We start from the raw sequence: 19,337 nt of genomic DNA, 5'->3' as shown, positions 1-19,337 counted from the left end.
TTAAGTCACTTCTCTTTCTTTTTATCTTCCCTTTTTTCCTTCTTTTTTTTTCTACATAAAAGATTATAGTTTTTAGCAGACTGCTAGGGATAAGAGTACGAGTGTTAAAGATACATGCAAGAGGAGAATCCATTTATGTAATGTTTATTTCATATTATTTCATTATACTTTGTTTTTAAAATATATTTACTTATTACACTTTTTTCACTTTGTATCCCCACTGCAGCCCCCTCCCTTGTCTCTTCTCAGTCCCACCCTTCCTCCCTCTTGTCCCCCACCCCCCATGCCTAGTGCCCTGATAGGACTAGGTTATCAGGTATCATCTGACCCTAGCTTATCAGGTATCATCAAGGCTGGCTGCATCATTTTCCTCTATGTCCTGGCAAGGGTGCACCCCCTCAGGAGGAGGTAATCAGAGTCTGCCACTGAGTTGATGTCAGAGACAGCCCCTGTACTCCTTACTAGGGAACCCACTTGGGAACTGAGTAGCCACTGGACTTCCATTGAACCAGGGGGTCTGGGTCCTTTCCATGCATGCTCCTTAGTTGGAGTATTGGTCTCTGCATGCCTCCCCTAGGCCCAGGTATTTTGGCTTTGTTGTTCTCTTGTAGAGTTTGTGTCCCTTCCAGGTCTTTCTATCTTCCGTCTTCTTCCATAAGGATTCTGGTACTCTGCCCAAAGTTTGGCTATGAGTTTCAATATCCCCTATGATACCCTGGTGGGTAGAGTCTTTCAGAGGTCCTCTGTGGAAAGCTTCTGTCCTGTTCCTTGTCTCCTCCTACTTTATACTTTGTTTATATTCATTGTTTTTGTTTTCTTTCATATGTTGGGGAAGTGCTGTAGCACTCAGCTACAAACCTAATCACTGTTGCTAATATTTAGTTTTTAGTTTTTTAGATTTGAGTAGCTACTCTAAATTAGGATCTGTTGTTATTTTATTGCTGATATGAAAATAGTGCTGTGGGACAGCATAATTTTAGGGGTGAAAAATAAGATGATATGTTACATATCTGAAATTTTCTATCATTTTCTTATTGTATACTTGTATACTTATATGTTATGGTAATGGTCATTCTTAATGATACTGAGCTAATTCTGAGGAAACACCTTTTTCTTTTCTTTTTATACATGGAGTTAGATACAGACTAAACAATCTTTAGCTTTTGATGGTTACTAGAAAGAAAGGGAACAAAAGGGAGGTAATTTTTTTTTTTACTATAGTTTAGATAAGGGAAAGCCCTATTAATATTCTGGGTTTATTTTTTTCTTCATATGGGGTTGGTTCGTGGATGCCATTAAAAGATAATTATATGTAAATATAGAACGATTTCCCTACTTGTAGTCTTTTCTCTAATCCTATACTATTTTAATTAATTATATATAGAATATTATTTTGGTCCAACTTGTTTTTCTTTCGCCTTGAGAAGTGTGTTGCTTGTAACATTTTTTTTTTCCTTTTTTTCTTTTATGGATCTTGAAGGGCAATCCATTTACCTTTGAGTGTTCTGGGTATTGAAATAATTTGCATAGTAAAATGATAGGGACAAGAAGATGTTATTTGCTCTATAGTATGGAAAATAGCTTTTTACTTGACATATACATCTTAAAGTTTCAAATCGAGAGGTGGTGAGATCAAAGCATTACTTTGTTGTCATGAAATTCATTGATCTGACCTGAAGAATTAGGGGTAGCTTTTGAACCTGACTTAGCTACATTGGCTAAGATAGGATAATTAATAATGTAAGGAGTACATGCACGTGTAGAATTAATCTAAAGAGCCCATGTCTGCCCATAGAATGTTCAGGTTTAGCAGTTGTAAATGAGTTTGAGATTGGGCTTATTTGGAATGCAGCATTTTGGTGCAGGAAAGGAGACCTAGGGCTTTGCACATGCTAGGCAAGCACTCTGTTACTAAGTTTTCTTCCCACTCTTTAGAATTTTGGAAACATCTTTGTAGGACAGGTTGCTTCAGACTTGTCATTCTTCTGCCTCTACTTCCTAAGTGTTGGGGTTAGAGCTGTACCAACACACAAAGGTTTCCCTTTTAAAAATTGTGTACGTAGTCTCTACAAACCAGAATTTTGTAACTTTAATCTTAATAGAAACTACTTTTCCTATTGGGACCTTAATTGAGGTACTTGGAGCCAGAAGTATTTCCCAGTTTGGCTTTCAGAATATTTGGATATGCATAATGAGATATCTTGAGGATGGGATATAAGTTTAAACCTGGAATTTCCTTGTTTCATATTTAAGCACATAGCTTGAAGGTAACTTTACAAAGTATTTGTAGTGTGCTTGTATTTTGACTTTTGATTCATCATATAAGGTCATATTTAAAATTTTCTACTTGTGGGACTGTCAGTGCTCAAGAAGTGTATTTTAAAGTATTTTGGCTTTCAGGCTTTAGAGATTTGGAATAGGGATCATTAACCTATAGTTAATATTCACAGGCCATATACATCACCAGAATACATATCCACTCTATACCTAGACATACTTGTTACTGTGTAACTTCAGTATTACAAAGGGAGGTATAGCTGTCTTAGAGCAGTGTGTGTTCACAGTCTTCTGACTCTTGCTTACATTTTTGAACTAAAGCACTTACATCTTTTACATCAACACAGATTCTTCCTAATGTTTCTTCTGCTTCACTCTGTGCTTTGTCTTGTGGGTTTACCAGATGGTTATCCACTTTGATATTCTTATAACTTTCTCTTTTCTCTTAGATAACATGTTTAAGACAAAATGCAGTTTTAAATCAACATGTACTTAGAAAAATTATATATATATATATATATATATATATATATATATATATATATATATATAATATTTGGTCCTATAAAGAGAAAGTAGAAATGATTATTCAAAGGGATCTGAGTGCATAGTGGATTTTGGTTGCTTTATCTTGATGTATTGAAACATAAACAGAAACTACTCACTCCATCTTTGCATCTTAGACAAGAATTTGTTTCTGTAGCCAAAGTGCCAATGGTGTACTGAAGACTTGGCAATAATGTAGAGATGTTTGGTCCTTAAGAGTATTTGATTCCTAAAGGAATAATGTGGGATGAATAACTTGGCCTAACTGAGAGAAATGGAATATTTAATCCAGTGTGGGACTGTGTTTGACATTACTACTTTAGCCATTATGAAGCAATTTTAGTGGCTTATGATAATAAACTGCCCCACATTTGCCTATGATCAGAGTAAACTGTTCACAAAGTTGCTTTGTCTCAAAAGACCAAAGGGTGGTGGGGGATGAATGTTCTGTGACCAAAATGAAGTTGTTTCCTTTAGTTAGATGAGCTGAGAAAGAAGAAATCTTCCAAATTTTGCTTTTGTTACGAAGCAATCCTCTAAAACTATGACGAGTTTTTTTTCTTGTAGAGCTAGTAATTAAATTCAAAATAACACAAGAGACAGTTCTTTATACAAATCAACAAAGCTTTTTGTTCATTGAATTCTTTAATGATGACCTAATTTGGAAATTTGAGATGTAAGTTTACTTCGAATACAAGAGAATAAACTATAAATTCAAAACTTTGATTTTTGTAAAGCAGGCAGTGTTGACTGAACTTTAGGTGGCAGTATAAGTAGAGTATCATGTCCAATAGGGTGGTATTATTGGCATTCAGAATAGCTTTATAAAGAAGCAGGAGTTTCTGTTCCCTACTTGCAGGTTTGTAAAGTAATGGAGGTTACTGTCTCAGTCATTACCTCAGCTGAAGCATCATTTACTAAAAATCCAGGGCTGTACTTCTCCGTTGACGAATTTGTTACATCTTAAGGGTATGACATTTGAAAGTGGCAGCCTTTGTAGTATTCTTACGACTATAAACAAAGTACCCTGTTTGTTTCATATTCAGATAAAAATCACAATTATGTGCATATCAAAATTACTCTATTTCGGCTCCCCTTTAAAACAGAAGTCTTTTCCCCACTCTACACACATGTTTACAGGCCTGGGTCTGTGTGACTGTGTGGAGCTGGCTCTCAGCCTTCTTGATTTACCTTTCCTTAGATATTTTCTTTGCATATTTTTGATTTTCATTGAAAATGTAATGCAAATTCTAAATCACTTCTATGAAGAGACTAAGACAGAAATAACTTGGGAGGCTTACAGTACAGCTTCTTCCCACTCTTAGTACTTTAATGTAAATGCGTGATATTGAAAATTGACATCAAATGGCAATTCAAGCTAGAATGGGGACATTTCTATGAAATTGTATTACTAGAAGACTCGCCACTCCCATCATCAGTTTCTTGTGCATTTCTGCCGTTCTGCGGTTCTCATGTATTCATTCATATAGGTCTTTATATAGAAATGGAGGTTTGTACCACCTTTTATTTGTTCGCTAAATATCTCACTGGGGGCAAATAATAATAATTAGAACAACGAACTTAGCAAAACTGTTTTATTAATCTTAGTTTTAACTTTGACTTTAAAAAAAATTGCCTTATCCACACAAAGATATTTGGGGCAGTATATATAACCCGCAAAACACTGTTTTGCCTAATTAGTTTTAAAAGTCATCAATGAAATTTAATTATGTGTGTTACCAATTTATGTGACCCAATAGATATATCATAATATATAAAATTAATAATAGATTTTTCTGCTTTTCTTTGGATAATAATCTTCCCATTTTATTTTTACCGATAATAATTACTCATTTAGAAATTTTTGTCTATATAAGTTGGTTTTTTTGTTTGTTTGTTTGTTTGTTTGAAGGTATAAAATCTTTTTAAAGAAAAGTTTGAAATATGAATTTTGGTCACCTCATTTCCTCCATGTTCCATTCCAGGCTATAAGTTGAACTATAATTGAATTTGTAATGTGTTAAAGACACATTTAGTATTTAGTAAAAGATAGGAGAAATTTTTATTTAAAAAGAAAACTACATTCAGAATTCCTTCTGAACATTAAAATTTCAACTTACTCTGGCTAAAATCTATGTCCTGTATTAGACTTTGATAGAAAATAAAAGGTAACTTTTCAAAAGAAAAAGGCTAAAAGGCCTTTATGGACTTATTATTTTTTTTTAATACCTTGAAATTTTAATGAGACTGTTTAGGTATATTGGTATTATTTTCTGATTGAATTTTGTTTTAGATGCCATTCTAAATATGGTGAATATTGCTGCTAATATTCTGGGAGCAAAAACTGAAGACTTGACAGAAGGTATCTAATCATTTTATGGGTCTTTAAAATAGCTGGTACTTCATAGATCCTTTAAGTTAGAAAAAGGAATTAATAACAGAATTTTTATTTAGAAATTGAGAGACCATTGAAAATAACTTAGCAAGCTTGTAGTAGCCATTGTTTATTGAATTTCATAAGGGTTTTTTGTTTTGTTTTGTTTTAAATGAAAGATCTTCATCTACATAAAATTCATGAATTGATCCCTGCCCCTGCAGATCCCTGGTAGAATTGATTCAACCCAGGACATCACATCTGCTCTACAAGTGCTTTTCAGCTGAGCATTATACATAGCCTTTAAATTATTTTGTTTTGAGTCAAGGTCTCATGAAGTTGCCAGGCTGACCTGAACTTAATATTTCTTCTACTTTAGTCTTGTTAGTATCTGGATGGTGCCAGGATCCTCTCGCCCTGCCCAACTGAATTGTTATTTGGTTCTTCCTAGCTATGACTGTAATGATTCTCTGCCCTCATCTCATTATTGAGAATTTGAAGTACTAGTGGTACTTTATATTAGCTTTCTTTTTTTGTAGTAAATATATCAATATAGTAAGCCTTTTTTTTTTTTTTTTTTTTGTCTTTAGAGAATGGCAAATAATGTCATTAGGAGAGTAACATACCTGCCTTTTATTTTTGAAAACAACTAAGCCAAGTATAAGTTTCAAAATTACCCATTTTACTTCCTCATTTTCTAATAACTTTCTGGTCATGTAAAACTGCAAAATTTATAATATCAACTAAGTAAAGGAATAATGCTCATTCTTGATAGTTGTGATCATGTTCAGTCATGTCTTTCTAAGAGAACTTAGATTAAAAAAAACAAAAACAAAAAAACACCTCAGTAAGTAGCTCATATATTTGACCTTTTATTCTTCCCTGAGAGGCTAAAGCTATTTATTTGTTACAGCAAAATATTTTATGGTACAGCTTTTAAACATTGAACTCAATGTGGGCATCTTTCTTAAAATAGGAAATAAAAGTATATCTGAGAATGCCACTGCCACAACTGCACCTAAAATGCCTGAATCAACTCGTGTTTCAACTCCTGTTCCATCACCTGAGTAAGTTATACTGTGACATTAGTTCTATTAAAACAGAGCTGAGTTTATTAATGCCAAAAAGAGCTTGTTTATATATAGTCATCTATAAGAGAGCCCGAGTCGTAGGACGGACATTCCTGCAGCCGCTTAGAACACTTTTCAATTGCTTCTTCTTTTCATGTCTAGATGTACTAAAAATACATTGCATTTCAGACCACATACTTGCCATTTTGGTATTATGTATTCCTTTCACACATTGAATCTTAAGAAAAAAAAATTTTTTTTACTGAAGGTATTACTCTAGGCTTGAGGACAAATTTCAAAGGCTTTTTATTAAGTTCAAGTTTGAAAGCATTGCATATGTATATATGATGTCCCTAGAAAGCCATAAAGGCTACCCAAAATATCTAGAGCAGTAGTTCTTGAATTTTGTTCATCATACAGCAAAGTAATTTGTTCCCTTTCTCAAAATGATTTGTATAGATTTTTTTGTAGTGGCACTTTGGGCAGTGTTGTGTAATATCTGTAACATCAAATATCTTTTTTTTTTCTTGATAACTTTGGGCAGTGTTATGAATATAGGTAACATAACATAAAATGACTTCATTTTGGGGGTGAAGGTTCTTACCAAAGACATTTACATTATAGGTACATATTATCTATAGTAGACAGTAAACTCAGTGATTTGGCCAGTGGGTTATGGTTGTTATATAGATTTTTAAAATGTTTTTCTCTGAGGAACTCCAGTAGAAAGGATATTTGAATTTGAACCACTTTACGATAGTAGGAAATCAATTGCAGTAAATATATTTTGAACTGTAATTTCCAAATAACATACTAATTAAAAAGTGATTTTGTGCTTTGAAAAGTAGTAAGATATTTATATTTTGAAAGTTACTGGAGATATTTATTGGCTAGTTGAAGTGAGAAATATAGCATATATGTTACTGATTCTTAAAAGGACCTAAAAATATGCATTAGTAATAAAGACATTCTTTGTGTTCCTAATTGTCTGGAGTGTAATTGCTATTCTTGATTTTATAACTAGGCTTTTTCAGTTAACATACTTTTTTTTTTTTTTTTTAACAAACTAAGCAAGCTATTTTTATTTATACACACATAGATTTGCACACATGCAAACACGAATAGGGACTTCTTTGAGACAGAATTTCTCCATGTAGTTCAGCTTGGCTCCAAACTTGTAATCCTGTCTCTTTCTTCCAAGTACTGGATTTGTAGGCACATGCCACCTCACTGGCTTTTAATATGTATCATTGAATAAGTTTTACTTAAAGTTTAATTTATGTACCTTAACCTTTTCAAATGATTATATAGCAGTCATTTGGTAAGATAACAAAAACAAAATACTCCCAATATTACTATTAAATTTATGGAAGTTGTTACTTTCATTTCTAAGTGCATTTTAACTCTTAACAGACTAAAATATGTACAACATTATGTAGCTTAATATTTACCAAGTTGAGTTTTATTTTCTCCTTTCTTTAGACATTGCTCCTTTTTACTGTCACCGTTTGTTATATAACTAATAGGTGATGTGCCACTTGAATACGTAGGAAACCTATTCAGGTTCTAAATGGATTTATATGGCTGTAGATAACTTTTTGTTAAGAGAAGCATCACTTATTGTTTTATCTTAATTGGTTATTTTGCTCTCAGCAAAAATGGAAATCTTCCTCTTAGATGCTCTTTGTCTTTGCTTTTGTCATGTGATGGAAGTCTCTACTTGAAAGTTTGAATATAAAGATAATTCAATTTTGGTGTTTGTATTGCCTGACTTTTTCAGATTTTTCATTTGTTCTTTAAGGTTGTACTTAGAAATTGTCTTTATCTCAGACAGAACTGTGGGCATTGTAATTTATAACCCAGTTTCTACTATTCCACTTTAGTCTAGGCTCAACCACATGGCCCTACTCTAGAGATAATGGTGAGATAGACTTAATGACACTGTTGATTTATGATGAGCCAGGATTTTTTACTAGTTGTGGTCAGGTCTTTTAGAAAGAAAACTAGAACAGGTAGTGTTGACATTGTATTTCCTTAAAAGCAGATAGTCTTCTGTGTGGGGATTATTCACAGCATCTACAGAACCATCTTTGAGACCTTCAGCTTCTTCTGCAGATGATATTAGAAATCCTGGGTTCTAGTTGTAGCTCTTGGGTTTCTTAATTTCTAATCTGTAAAGAATGGTGGTAAGGTTTTTAATGAGTTAGTATGTTATGGAAAAAAGGTACAGTGTACACACAGGGAAGAGAAATATTCACTTATTTAGAGTAAAACATTAAAAGGAAGCAAATGTGATATTAAAATAGTGTTCTGAGCTACCTATTTGGTTACTTGGTAAGTGAACTTTGTGTTGCCATTTCCGACTTAAATAAATTTTTTAATATAATGGAAAATATTTTATGGAGAAAACTGATCAAACATATTTGAGTACAGATTTGTATTTATCATTTCTTCTGTAATCCCAGTCTTCTTTTATGTTGTGCCTAATACATTTTTTCCTAAGCTTATTTTAATAGTAGGGTTCTAATTTAAGTGATTTGTAATTATGTATGTATGTTTCTAGATACGTAATCAAGGAAGACCGTACACATGATACAGAACCATCAACTGCAGATTCTCCGAGAGAGAGCCCAATTGTACAGCTGGTTCAGGAGGAAGAAGAGGAAGCGAGTCCATCTACAGTCACCCTTTTGGGAAGTGGTGAACAGGAGGATGAGTCGTCATCCTGGTTTGAGTCTGAGACACAAATACTTTGTAGTGAACTGACCTCAATTTGTTGTATTTCTAGTTTTTCGGAGTACATATATAAATGGTGCTCAGTTAGAATTGCTCTTTATCGACAACGCAGCAGAACTGCTATGAGTAAAGGAAAAGATTTTGTGTCACCTCAGCCATCATTACTACTTCCTGTAGAATCAGTAGAGGTTTCAGTACTGCAGCCTCCCAGTGGAGATGTGGATACCGAGAACATGGAAAGGGAAGCTGAAACTGTTGTTCTTGATGACTTAAGTAATGTGCAGCAGGGCGATTTGATGAATCACACAGTGGATGCAATTGAACTTGAACCAAGCCATCCTCAAACTCTTTCTCAGTCTCTTCTCCTAGATGTTACTCCAGAAATAAATTCACTGCCTAAAGTAGAAGAATCTGAGTCTTTTAAATATGAGGGAGGACATAAACCATCACAAGTGATGCCCCAAGAGAATTCTGTTAAATTTGATGATGAAATGGCAAAAAAGCTTGAGGGCTTTAGTTCTGTAGAGAAGGCCTCTGTTATTGAAACAAGTAAAGTTAATGAGGTAATGGACAATACTGCGAATGAAGACATATCCTCCACAGAAGTTGTCCCCAAGCTCTCTGAAACAGTAGTACCACCACCTACAAACACAGCCACTGTGCCAGAGGGTGAAGATGGGGAAACCAAAATGAGTATAGCTGATGCGCCAAAGCATATAGTGACTCCAGTTATGGATCCTTCATTGCCTGAAGTAAAAGAAGATGAACAATCTCCAGAAGATGCTCTTTTAAGAGGGTTACAGAGGACAGCTACAGATTTCTACGCTGAATTACAGAACTCTACAGATCTGGGCTATGGTAATGGAAATCTGGTACATGGATCAAATCAGAAGGAGTCAGTATTCATGAGACTAAATAATCGTATTAAAGCCTTAGAAGTTAACATGTCTCTCAGTGGTCGCTATCTGGAGGAGCTTAGTCAAAGGTAAACTTTTTTACACATTTGCACAACTCATTGTACATAAGTTTAGTATCCAAGTGTGATCTACAAGGACATTGTGGTGATGTAGTAAGCATGACTTTAACTGGAAAAAAAAAAAGTGAAAGCCACTTAGATGGTGTTCAAAGCTTTCCAGAATTGTCATTTTTTTTTTGTTTTTCTAAGTACTTAGTGACATGCCATTATTATTGGCTAAGAAATTTTCTGTCTCTTTTCCCTTTTATAATTTTTGTGTTCTTACTGTGTTGCTGAGATTAGTCATTCACTCTCGTGCTTATGTGATCTTCCTATCAGCATATTAACTGGGATTGTAGGCATATGCTAGCATGTCCAGCTTCACTTTCCTTCTATTGCTTGACTCTTAAAATTTTACTGATTCCCAGAGAGAACAGGGGCAACTACCTCAAGGCTTGTAGTGCATCTTGACCAGGTATTTAAGAGCTTAGGTACGTAAAGGCTAAAGTAAATCAGATTTGACGGCTGTGCAGCGTTTATAATCAATGCATCCTTTATACAGATCACAGATCTCAGTTCTGTGTCATAACTTAAATCCTTTTATTACTGAGTGCCAGTACACTTATGCAATGATCATGCAGTCTTCTTGTTTTTATACCTGTACTCTGTTCATGTTCCATAAATGTCCTGTATCTATCCTAGACTTTCTTGCCTCCTACATTTGCCATCCCAAATGTCTAGAGTTCTTGATGTAACACTTTTTCTTCTGCATCTTAAATTGAAATGCTTTTAATGAGATGTCAGTAAGGTATCAGAAAGGGAGTTTGTTTCTGGTCTTTCCCTACTGTACTCCATCCTAAAGGAATCACATTAAGTTTTTTAGAGCAATGAAAAGAATAGACTTGATGTTCAGGATCTGTTGGTTATATCTTTTGTATGTGTTATTGTATTGGATAGGTGCTGAATAGGTCATTTTAAGAAAATCTGATTGTCCAATCTCAAAATCAGAATTATTTTTCTAGTATTTAATGAATCAGAGAGTGGATTTAAAGCAGTTCTTATTCTGTAGGTACCGAAAACAAATGGAAGAAATGCAAAAGGCTTTTAATAAAACAATAGTAAAGCTTCAAAATACTTCAAGGATAGCAGAAGAACAGGTTAGTTTCTTCTTTATTGTATATATACTTTTAAAAATGTAATGTGATATTCATACATTTTTGTGGTGTGTATTGTAATCAGTGTGCATGTATAGCATGTAATAGGGTAATAAGTCACTTCAACCATTGTCAGTACTCTCTAGTTTCAAATATATCATAAATTACTTTAGCCAGTGGTTTTCCACTATGCTAGAGAAGAAATGCTTTTACTCTGCTGTGGTGCTCTTTATTGAATTTTTCATCTCCTCACCTTGTGTTCTTCTACATAGATTGACTTAATAATTTCCACAAATGAGTGAGAATATATCAGACATGTCTTTCTGTGTGTGGTTATTTCACTTGTAGTAATAGCCTTCATATTGATCCACATTGCTATAAGCAATGATACTCTTTTTTTTATGGGTGAATAGTATCCCATTGTGTAAATATGTCACTATTCATTGTTTGTTCATTCGCTGAAAGGCATCTGAGTTGATAACATAATTTACTTATTATGAATAATTCTGCCATAAATACTGGAAAGTGTTTTTATCTCCTTTGGCTACATGTCCAGCAGTGAAATTAGAGTAATTTCATACTGTTCTCCATAATGACTCCTCTGGTTACATATTACTCTTGATGTAAATATCCATTGACTTTGGTAGGATGTAAGTAGCAAAAGTAGTGCTTATTTACATTTTCCTCTGATAGCTAATGATTGACCTTGGATATGATGTCATGATTGAGAAATTATCTAGCTGTTGATATCATTATATAGAAAAAAATTTGAACATTGAATATTACATTTTGTGTATATAGTTTCTGCATTTAATAAAACTGTATGATGTTTTACAGTTATTTTTTCTTTTTGATCCTTCCATCTTTTTTATTTATTTACCTCTTGGCCAGATGTAGATAATAATAACAGGAAAAATTTTCAGTATTATACTTTAGAATATGATATGTGTGCTGTTACAATCAAGAACTATATTGAGCTTTAATCAGATACCTCCTTTATTTTCCCTGCTTTATATATAGTATATGTATATTATGTTTCAAACACCACTATAAAAGCTTTTCATGTTCTTATAATCTTAATAAATGTAGTGATTAGAAGTATTAACCAGTTTAAGCTTGTCTTTAGGTATTTCTAACTATCTCAGGCTAATCAGTCTGGTATGTGAGTTGGATTTCAAAAGAAATAATTTAATAAATCATTGACTTAGTATTTTTAAAAGGTAAACTATACTAGAAACAACCAAAGGTTTACAGTCATAAATCCCTTTGTTAGTTTTATATACCCCTCTTCCCTCAAACACAGTTGAGGCTTAAAACTGTTTTTCATATAAACTTGAAAAAATCTTAGGTCTGGAAAAATAAGTGGTTTTGTAGTTTCTATCAGGTCCTTAAGTTAAGTGTTTTCAATTTCCTAGACTCTTCCTGCCTTTTGTTTTTTCCCCAGATTTATTAATTGGTTCAAATTTTTACTAGCATTTGCCTGATACCCAATATGCATTATAATAATAATTTAGATAAAGATATGTTAAGTATAGACGTTTCTGAAATAAATACAGAAAGGTGACTTTGTTGGCCTTCTTTTCATTGGTAGGAGTATAGCATCAACTAGATGACCAGTTGTAGATCTGACATCCTGTGTTCTGTTGTATTTTGCTATGAAAAGAAAGATTACATTTTTTTCACATAAAAATACTTTGTATCCAGAAACCAGCTTCAAAAAAATTTCAGCTTGTCTTTCTACTGACTGCTTTGCTTTAAAAAACACTTGGTCAAAGTAGCAGTTATGTAGCTGGTGATACACTAGTTCCTGCCTATCAGTTCACTAGCGTCTGTTACATGTTATTCTGCATCCTACTACATGGCATTTTGCAGTAAATGACAGAATAGTTCTGTTTTAGGGGAGTATTGAGCACAATCCCAGATTCTTAAGTGTTTTATATTTTTTAAAACTTTTCATCAGAATTGTATTTGTCTATTACCATCTTTGCAAAAATGCACGTTTTACCTGAATTTATAATGTAGTTAATGTACAGATTAAATATAAAGAAAGATCATCTTTTGTTATAGGATCAGCGGCAAACTGAAGCTATCCACTTGCTACAGGCACAACTGACCAACATGACACATCTTGTTTCAAACTTATCAGCAACTGTAGCAGAATTAAAACGGGAGGTAATTGTTCAACTACCTGTGAAAGACACAGTATACCTAGGAAGGGTGTCATGAGAGCAAGCTTGTAAACATGAACATGCTGGTTCAAAGCTTGAGCCAGACAATTTCAGAACATCAACATGTGTCATTTCATTGTGTGGGACTATGTTATGATAGTCTTTATAAAGTATGGCTTTCATGATTTCCTCTTACCTATAAGGCAGGTATTATGTTAATTCTGTCAGGCCTTTTAGAAAAAGCAATTTAGTGTGATTTTTATTCTGAGCATTGAAAATCATTGGAAATTATTAAGTAAAGAAAATACCTGGATCATCTCAATAATGCTTAACATATTGAGAAGTTCCTCATTTTTTGCCCTGCTGAGAATTATCTGTTTTAAAGACAAAAGCAGAAACAAGAAGGAAACTTAGTAGGAAGCAATTGCAGTAACTTGGTACTAGTTAACTTGAACTAGGATTTTAGAAGTAGAAAATAATAGGAGGTTAATTGAGTAAGTATATATTTAAGAGGTAGAAAAATAAGCCTTAATGAAATATCGGGTCTGCGAGGATAAGGAATTAAGGTCGAGTCTGGGGGAGGGTTGATAACTAAGTAGTGGTTCAGTTGTATGTAGTGTGTAACCACCTTATCCCTGAGGAATAGTGCAGATAGAAAGACAAACTAGTTGTCATCAGAATGTTAAGGGATGAGCATAAGTCTAAAGCATAAATATGCTTACTGTACTGTTTTTATACCTATTTCATAGGTTTGAAAATTTTTTTCAAGAAAATTAGATGGGGAGAAAACAGTAAAAGAACAAATGTCTGTAGTTTGTTTTCAAGCAGTGTGCTCCTTTTTGTGGTTTTAGAGCACATTGACTGTTTAAAATTACTTGTTCTTTGAATTTTAGTATATTCTTTAACATTATTTTTATAATTATTGTTTATGTTTTTATGTTATTGTTTATCTTTTCAGGTTTCAGATCGACAGAGTTACCTTGTCATGTCTTTGGTTTTATGTGTTGTCTTGGGACTGATGCTCTGTATGCAACGTTGTCGAAACGCTTCACAATTTGATGGAGATTACATTTCAAAACTTCCTAAAAGTAATCAGTATCCAAGCCCTAAAAGGTAAGGGTAACATTATATTTCAGTTTTCTTCTTTCTTTCACCACTGTTTTGTTTTTCTCAAAGAAGTACAAAGCAGAGAAAGGGACATTAAGTAGTTTCCCTCTTGAAATCAAAATATTAAAAACATTCTGGTAGCAGGATGGTAACTATACATGGAGATAGGTCTGTTGAATAATCAAGAGAAATTAATAATGCATGCATCAAACCTTTTGAATTTTTTTGTTTGAGAACGGTGTTCAAATCTGACATTCAAAGGTGGAAAAGAATCAATATTGTAAGATATGATCTTTAGAGAAGATTTGTTTTATTACTTGGGTTAGCAGTAATTGGTAATTTAGGCTTGTTCCACATGTTACGCAGTTCTCAATATCCTCCACTTACATAGGTGATACAGTAGATTACCATATACTCATTGTGTGTGCGATGGTGTTTTCTTAATGTATTAGGTGTTTCTCTTCGTATGATGACATGAATTTGAAAAGAAGAACATCATTCCCACTCATCAGATCCAAATCTCTACAGTTTACTGGCAAAGAAGGTAGATTTCTGTGCATATAATAAATGTATATGCATATATTTTTTATATATGAAAACTGGCTTCTGACATAAGTATAATGTACATGCTGTGTTTGTGACTATCTGCAAGCAAAATATGAAGTTATCTTTGTGTTTGTGCTAGTCAAAGCCACTTTATCATTTTCATACTTTAAACCTCTTTGTTCCTTTGAAAGCCCAAAGGGTTTTGGGAGGGGGACTTAGTTTTCATTAGCAATGAGTAGTTTTGTTTGCACATGCTCCTGTTTAGAAGTATTTCTTTTTAGAAAGGGCTGTTTGAGAAAGTTGAGCAGCTATGGAGAACCTGAATGCTCACTGTGCTCCCATAGCACCCTGTGCTTTCCTGCCTCCTCCTTGTGCAGGTAGGACCCTTTTGTCTCTAGTTTAGGACTTTCGAGGCACTTTTATAGCCAAGAGTTTATAATTTGTTTCCATTCAAGACATGCTAACATTTGGGTAAACAGATGTATACTGAGTGATTATTTTCCTGCTTTAGCTCCTTTGTAATTAGTGCTTATTAAGAAGCATAGAAATTTATTCTCATAGCAATAGTAAAATAACCAGTTAATTTTATAGTCATCTAAGGGTGCTTTCTAAATAACTAGCTGTTCAGCCTTTCTTTAGGATTTTAGTAATTAAGTAGAATGTTTCCATTGTTATATCCTTCAAATAATCATACCTGTTTCATTAGTATAAACTTTGTAGACTTAATTCACTCCATGTGCCTTTACTAAGCTTAGAAAATTTTTACAAAATCAAGATGCTGATATGACCACATCCTAATTAAAAATTGGAGTGTAGTCTAGCACCTCAGAAATTACTTTGTATGTTTTTCCCTCCCAGTGTAACCAGTATTTTAACACCTAATTATTGTGCTACCATGTCACCATGCCATTTACTCTAATTCTAGTTAGTATTATACTGTACAAATGCTGCAAATTAACATTTACCTTTTAACTATTTTCATTTTGATGCCATTATATATCTTTAAGTCAACATGTCCATATATCTGCCAACAAAAATGGAAGTGAATAACCTCCCATCAGCTTTAGACAGCTTCCTCCCAGCATTTTCAGTTGTTTCACATTTAATAATTTGGGGCTTGTACCTAACACCTACTAAATATTATTGTATATTGTGTGTTCCTTTGAATTTAACTTCTTTAAATACCCCATATCCATGGAATGGTGCAGTCTTTGTCTTTCGGTGCATGGTTTCTTTTATATAATATATTTTCGGGGTTTATCCAAGTTAAAATAGGCCATAAGATTTCCTTTTAAAAGTTGAGTGATAGTTTTTTTTTTTTTTGTGCATAATGTTTTCTTCACTTTTTTTCTTTTTGTTTTATTTCATTTGTGTGTACACATGTGAACAACTGCATGTGGAGGGCAGGGGACAGTTTTGGGAGTCAGTTCTCTCCTTCTGCCATGGACCTGTGGTCCTAGGAATCAAACTCAGGTGTCTCTACCCATGGAGCCATCTTATCAACCCTCTGTTTTGATGAGTTAATTAGCGTCCCCTCTTTGCTGTGTTAAGTAATGCTGCTGTAAACATAGGTATACAAACACATCTTTGATTCTTTGGTTCTTCTTGTATATAACTGCAAATGGGGTAGCTAGGTCGTGTGACAGTATTGTTTTTCTTTTTGAGTAATCTCCATATCTTCCATAGTTTCTGTACTGCCTTACAACTCCAGCAGCAGTGTTCCATTGTTTCCATATCTTAATGCATGTTAGATTTTGCTTTTTCTTCTAATAATAGCTATTCTAGTATCTGTGGGATATCCTACTGTGATTTTTACTTGTATTTCTTTAATTCATTGTGTATTTATATATGTAAATATATGTGTGTGTGTATATATACACATACATATAATGCTCATATATGTATATATACACATATCATGTACACTAGCAAATAAACATAAATGTAATATATGATTTACAAATATTTTATCCCTTTCTGCACATAGCTTTTTCACTATCCATTTTGCTTTTGTTGTACTTTTAGTGTGCTATCTAAGAAGGAAGTCTTTGTAAAGCCCAGGTTCCTAAAACTTTTATTTCCCTAGTTTTATAGGTTTAGATCTTTGCTATACTTGTTAATTTTTATATATGACATAAGGGTCTGTTTTTCTCTGCACAGTTTGTTGGCTAGATTATCCGTTTCTCATTGAGAGTAGTCTAAGTACCCTAAAATTGCTTGACCAATACTTGCATACTGTGATGCCCTATTGTTAAATGTGTATGCATTTATGATCATTGTGTCTTCTTGCAGTATTGACCCCTTAGTCATGTAATTTTTTTTCTAGGTCAAAAGTCTGCTTTGTCTCAAATGATTATAGCTGCTCTTTCTTTTGTATTTAAATGATTTTTTAGTTCATGTATAGTTGGATCTCATTACCTGATTGACTGGTAGTCCCCTTTAAGTAATTTATTTAGACTACTGATTTTAAAAATGATTTTGACATAGTTAGATATTACCATATTATTGTTTTTCATTTTGTCCTCTATATTATTTATTTCTACTCTTTGGTTATAATTGATTATTTTACCTGATTCTTTTTGTTAGCATGTCCAACATAATTTTTTTTATAGAGTTACTCTAATGATTGCTTGTTTACAATCTACATTGACAACTAACCCACCTCCACTTTCAAATAAAGCCATACCTTTTCATAGGTATAGTTACAGCAACAAAGTAATCCTAAATCCTGCCTCCCATCACTTGAATTATTGCTGTCAGTCTGCTTATGCACATACATGTATAGCTTATACACACATATAAAAACATATTAGTATTAATTTGGACATAATTACCTGTTAACCAGTTAAGGATAAGAAAACAATTATGTTCTCTTTTCTTATTTTTTCTTTCTGAACTATTAATATTTCTTACAAGGTAGGTCTGTGGATAAGAATTTTCCCTAGTTTTGCTTGTTTATTTCTCCTCTTTTGAAGAATTCATAAACAAGATAAGAATTACATCTGATTCCCTCCCCCAAAAACCAGAATTTCAAGAAATTCACATCTTAACTGTTTCAGATGCTGTTTCTGTTTTTTTCTTTCTTGTCTTTTATCTTCTTTTTCTAATTAAATTTTTATTTTTTACATTAATTACATTTGTTTTGTATCCCAACAGTAGCCCACTCCCTTGTCCCCTCCCAGTCTTCCCTCCCTCATTTTCTCCGATGGTCCTCTCCAAGTCTACTGATAGGGGAGGTCCTCCACACCTTCCATCTGACCCTAGCCTATTAGGTCTCATAAGGACTGGGCTGCACTGTCCTCCTCTGTGGCCTTGGCAAGGCTGTTCCTCCCTCAGGGGGAGGGGCGTCTAAGAGCCAGCCACTGAGTTCATGTCAGAGATAGTCCTTGTTCCCCTTACTAGGGTACCCACTTGGATACTGAGCTGCCATGGGCTATATCTGAGCAGGGGTTCTAGGTTATATCCATGAATGGACCTTGCTTGGAGTATCAGTCCCAGAAAAGACCCCTGTGCCCAGATATTTTGGTTCTGTTGCTCTCCTTGTGGAACTCCTGTCCTCTCCAGGTCTTACTAACTCCCCCTTCTTTCATATGATTCCCTGCACTCTGCCCAAAGTTGGGTTATGAATCTCGGCATCTGCGTTGATACACTGCTGGGTAGAGTCTTTCAGAGGTCCCCTGTGTCGGGCTCTTGTCCTGTTTCTTGTTTTCTCCTCCTTCCAGTATCCATCCTATTTGTCTTTCTAATTGAGGATTGATCATCTTACCCAGGGTCCTCCTTCCTGTTTAGCTTCTTAACGTGTATAGAGTTTAGTATGTTTATTCTATATTATAGGTCTAGTATCCACTTCTAAGTAAGTATGTACCATGTGTGTCTTTCTGCATCTGGGATATCTCACTCGGGATGCTCTTTTCTAGATCCCACCATGTGCCTGCAAATATTATGATTTCCTTGTTTTTAATTGCTGAGTAGTATTCCATTGTGTAAATGTACCACAATTTCTGTATCCGTTCCTCCATTGAGGGACCTCTGGGTTGTTTCCAGATTCTGGCTATTACGAATAAAGTTGCTACAAACATGGTTGAACAAATGTCCTTGTTGTGTACTTGAGCATATTTTGGATATATGGCTAGGAGTGGTATAACTGGATCTAGAGGAAGCGGTATTCCTAATTGAGAGAGCGCCAGATTGATTTCCAAAGTAGTTGTACAAATTTACATTTCCACCAGCAATGGAGGAGGGTTCCCCTTTCTCCACATCCTCTCTAGCCTGTATTGTCACTTGAGTTTTTGATCTTAGCCATTCTGATGGGTGTAAGGAAAAATCTCTTACTAAGTTTATGATTCATCCTGTTGAGATATGCCATAGTTATGGATCATAGGCTTCCTTTTGAATTAATAAAGT

At 34.0% G+C, this 19,337-nt stretch overlaps 1 protein-coding gene across 5 annotated transcripts in view; it reads left to right on the top strand.

Moving 5' to 3' along the window:
- The window catches only part of Suco (SUN domain containing ossification factor), a 57,631-nt gene that overhangs the window by 32,443 nt on the left and 5,851 nt on the right, over positions 1 to 19,337 (top strand). For 3 of the 5 annotated variants that reach the window (XM_021650779.2, XM_021650778.2, XM_021650781.2), the window contains 7 exons: positions 5,117 to 5,185; positions 6,174 to 6,264; positions 8,831 to 9,988; positions 11,028 to 11,115; positions 13,180 to 13,284; positions 14,239 to 14,393; positions 14,840 to 14,931. In XM_021650779.2, the coding sequence (XP_021506454.1) occupies positions 5,117 to 5,185; positions 6,174 to 6,264; positions 8,831 to 9,988; positions 11,028 to 11,115; positions 13,180 to 13,284; positions 14,239 to 14,393; positions 14,840 to 14,931 (1,758 nt within the window). Of the gene's footprint in view, positions 1 to 5,116; positions 5,186 to 6,173; positions 6,265 to 8,830; positions 9,989 to 11,027; positions 11,116 to 13,179; positions 13,285 to 14,238; positions 14,394 to 14,839; positions 14,932 to 15,214; positions 15,311 to 19,337 lie in introns of all 5 variants that reach the window. The other 2 variants (XR_009584611.1, XR_009584612.1) reach the window with 1 other exon arrangement.

Source organism: Meriones unguiculatus, chromosome 11 (assembly GCF_030254825.1).
Source record: "Meriones unguiculatus strain TT.TT164.6M chromosome 11, Bangor_MerUng_6.1, whole genome shotgun sequence".
Lineage (NCBI taxonomy): Eukaryota > Metazoa > Chordata > Mammalia > Rodentia > Muridae > Meriones > Meriones unguiculatus.
Note: the sequence above shows the minus strand (reverse complement) of the source record. Positions and strands in the feature narration are given on the sequence as shown.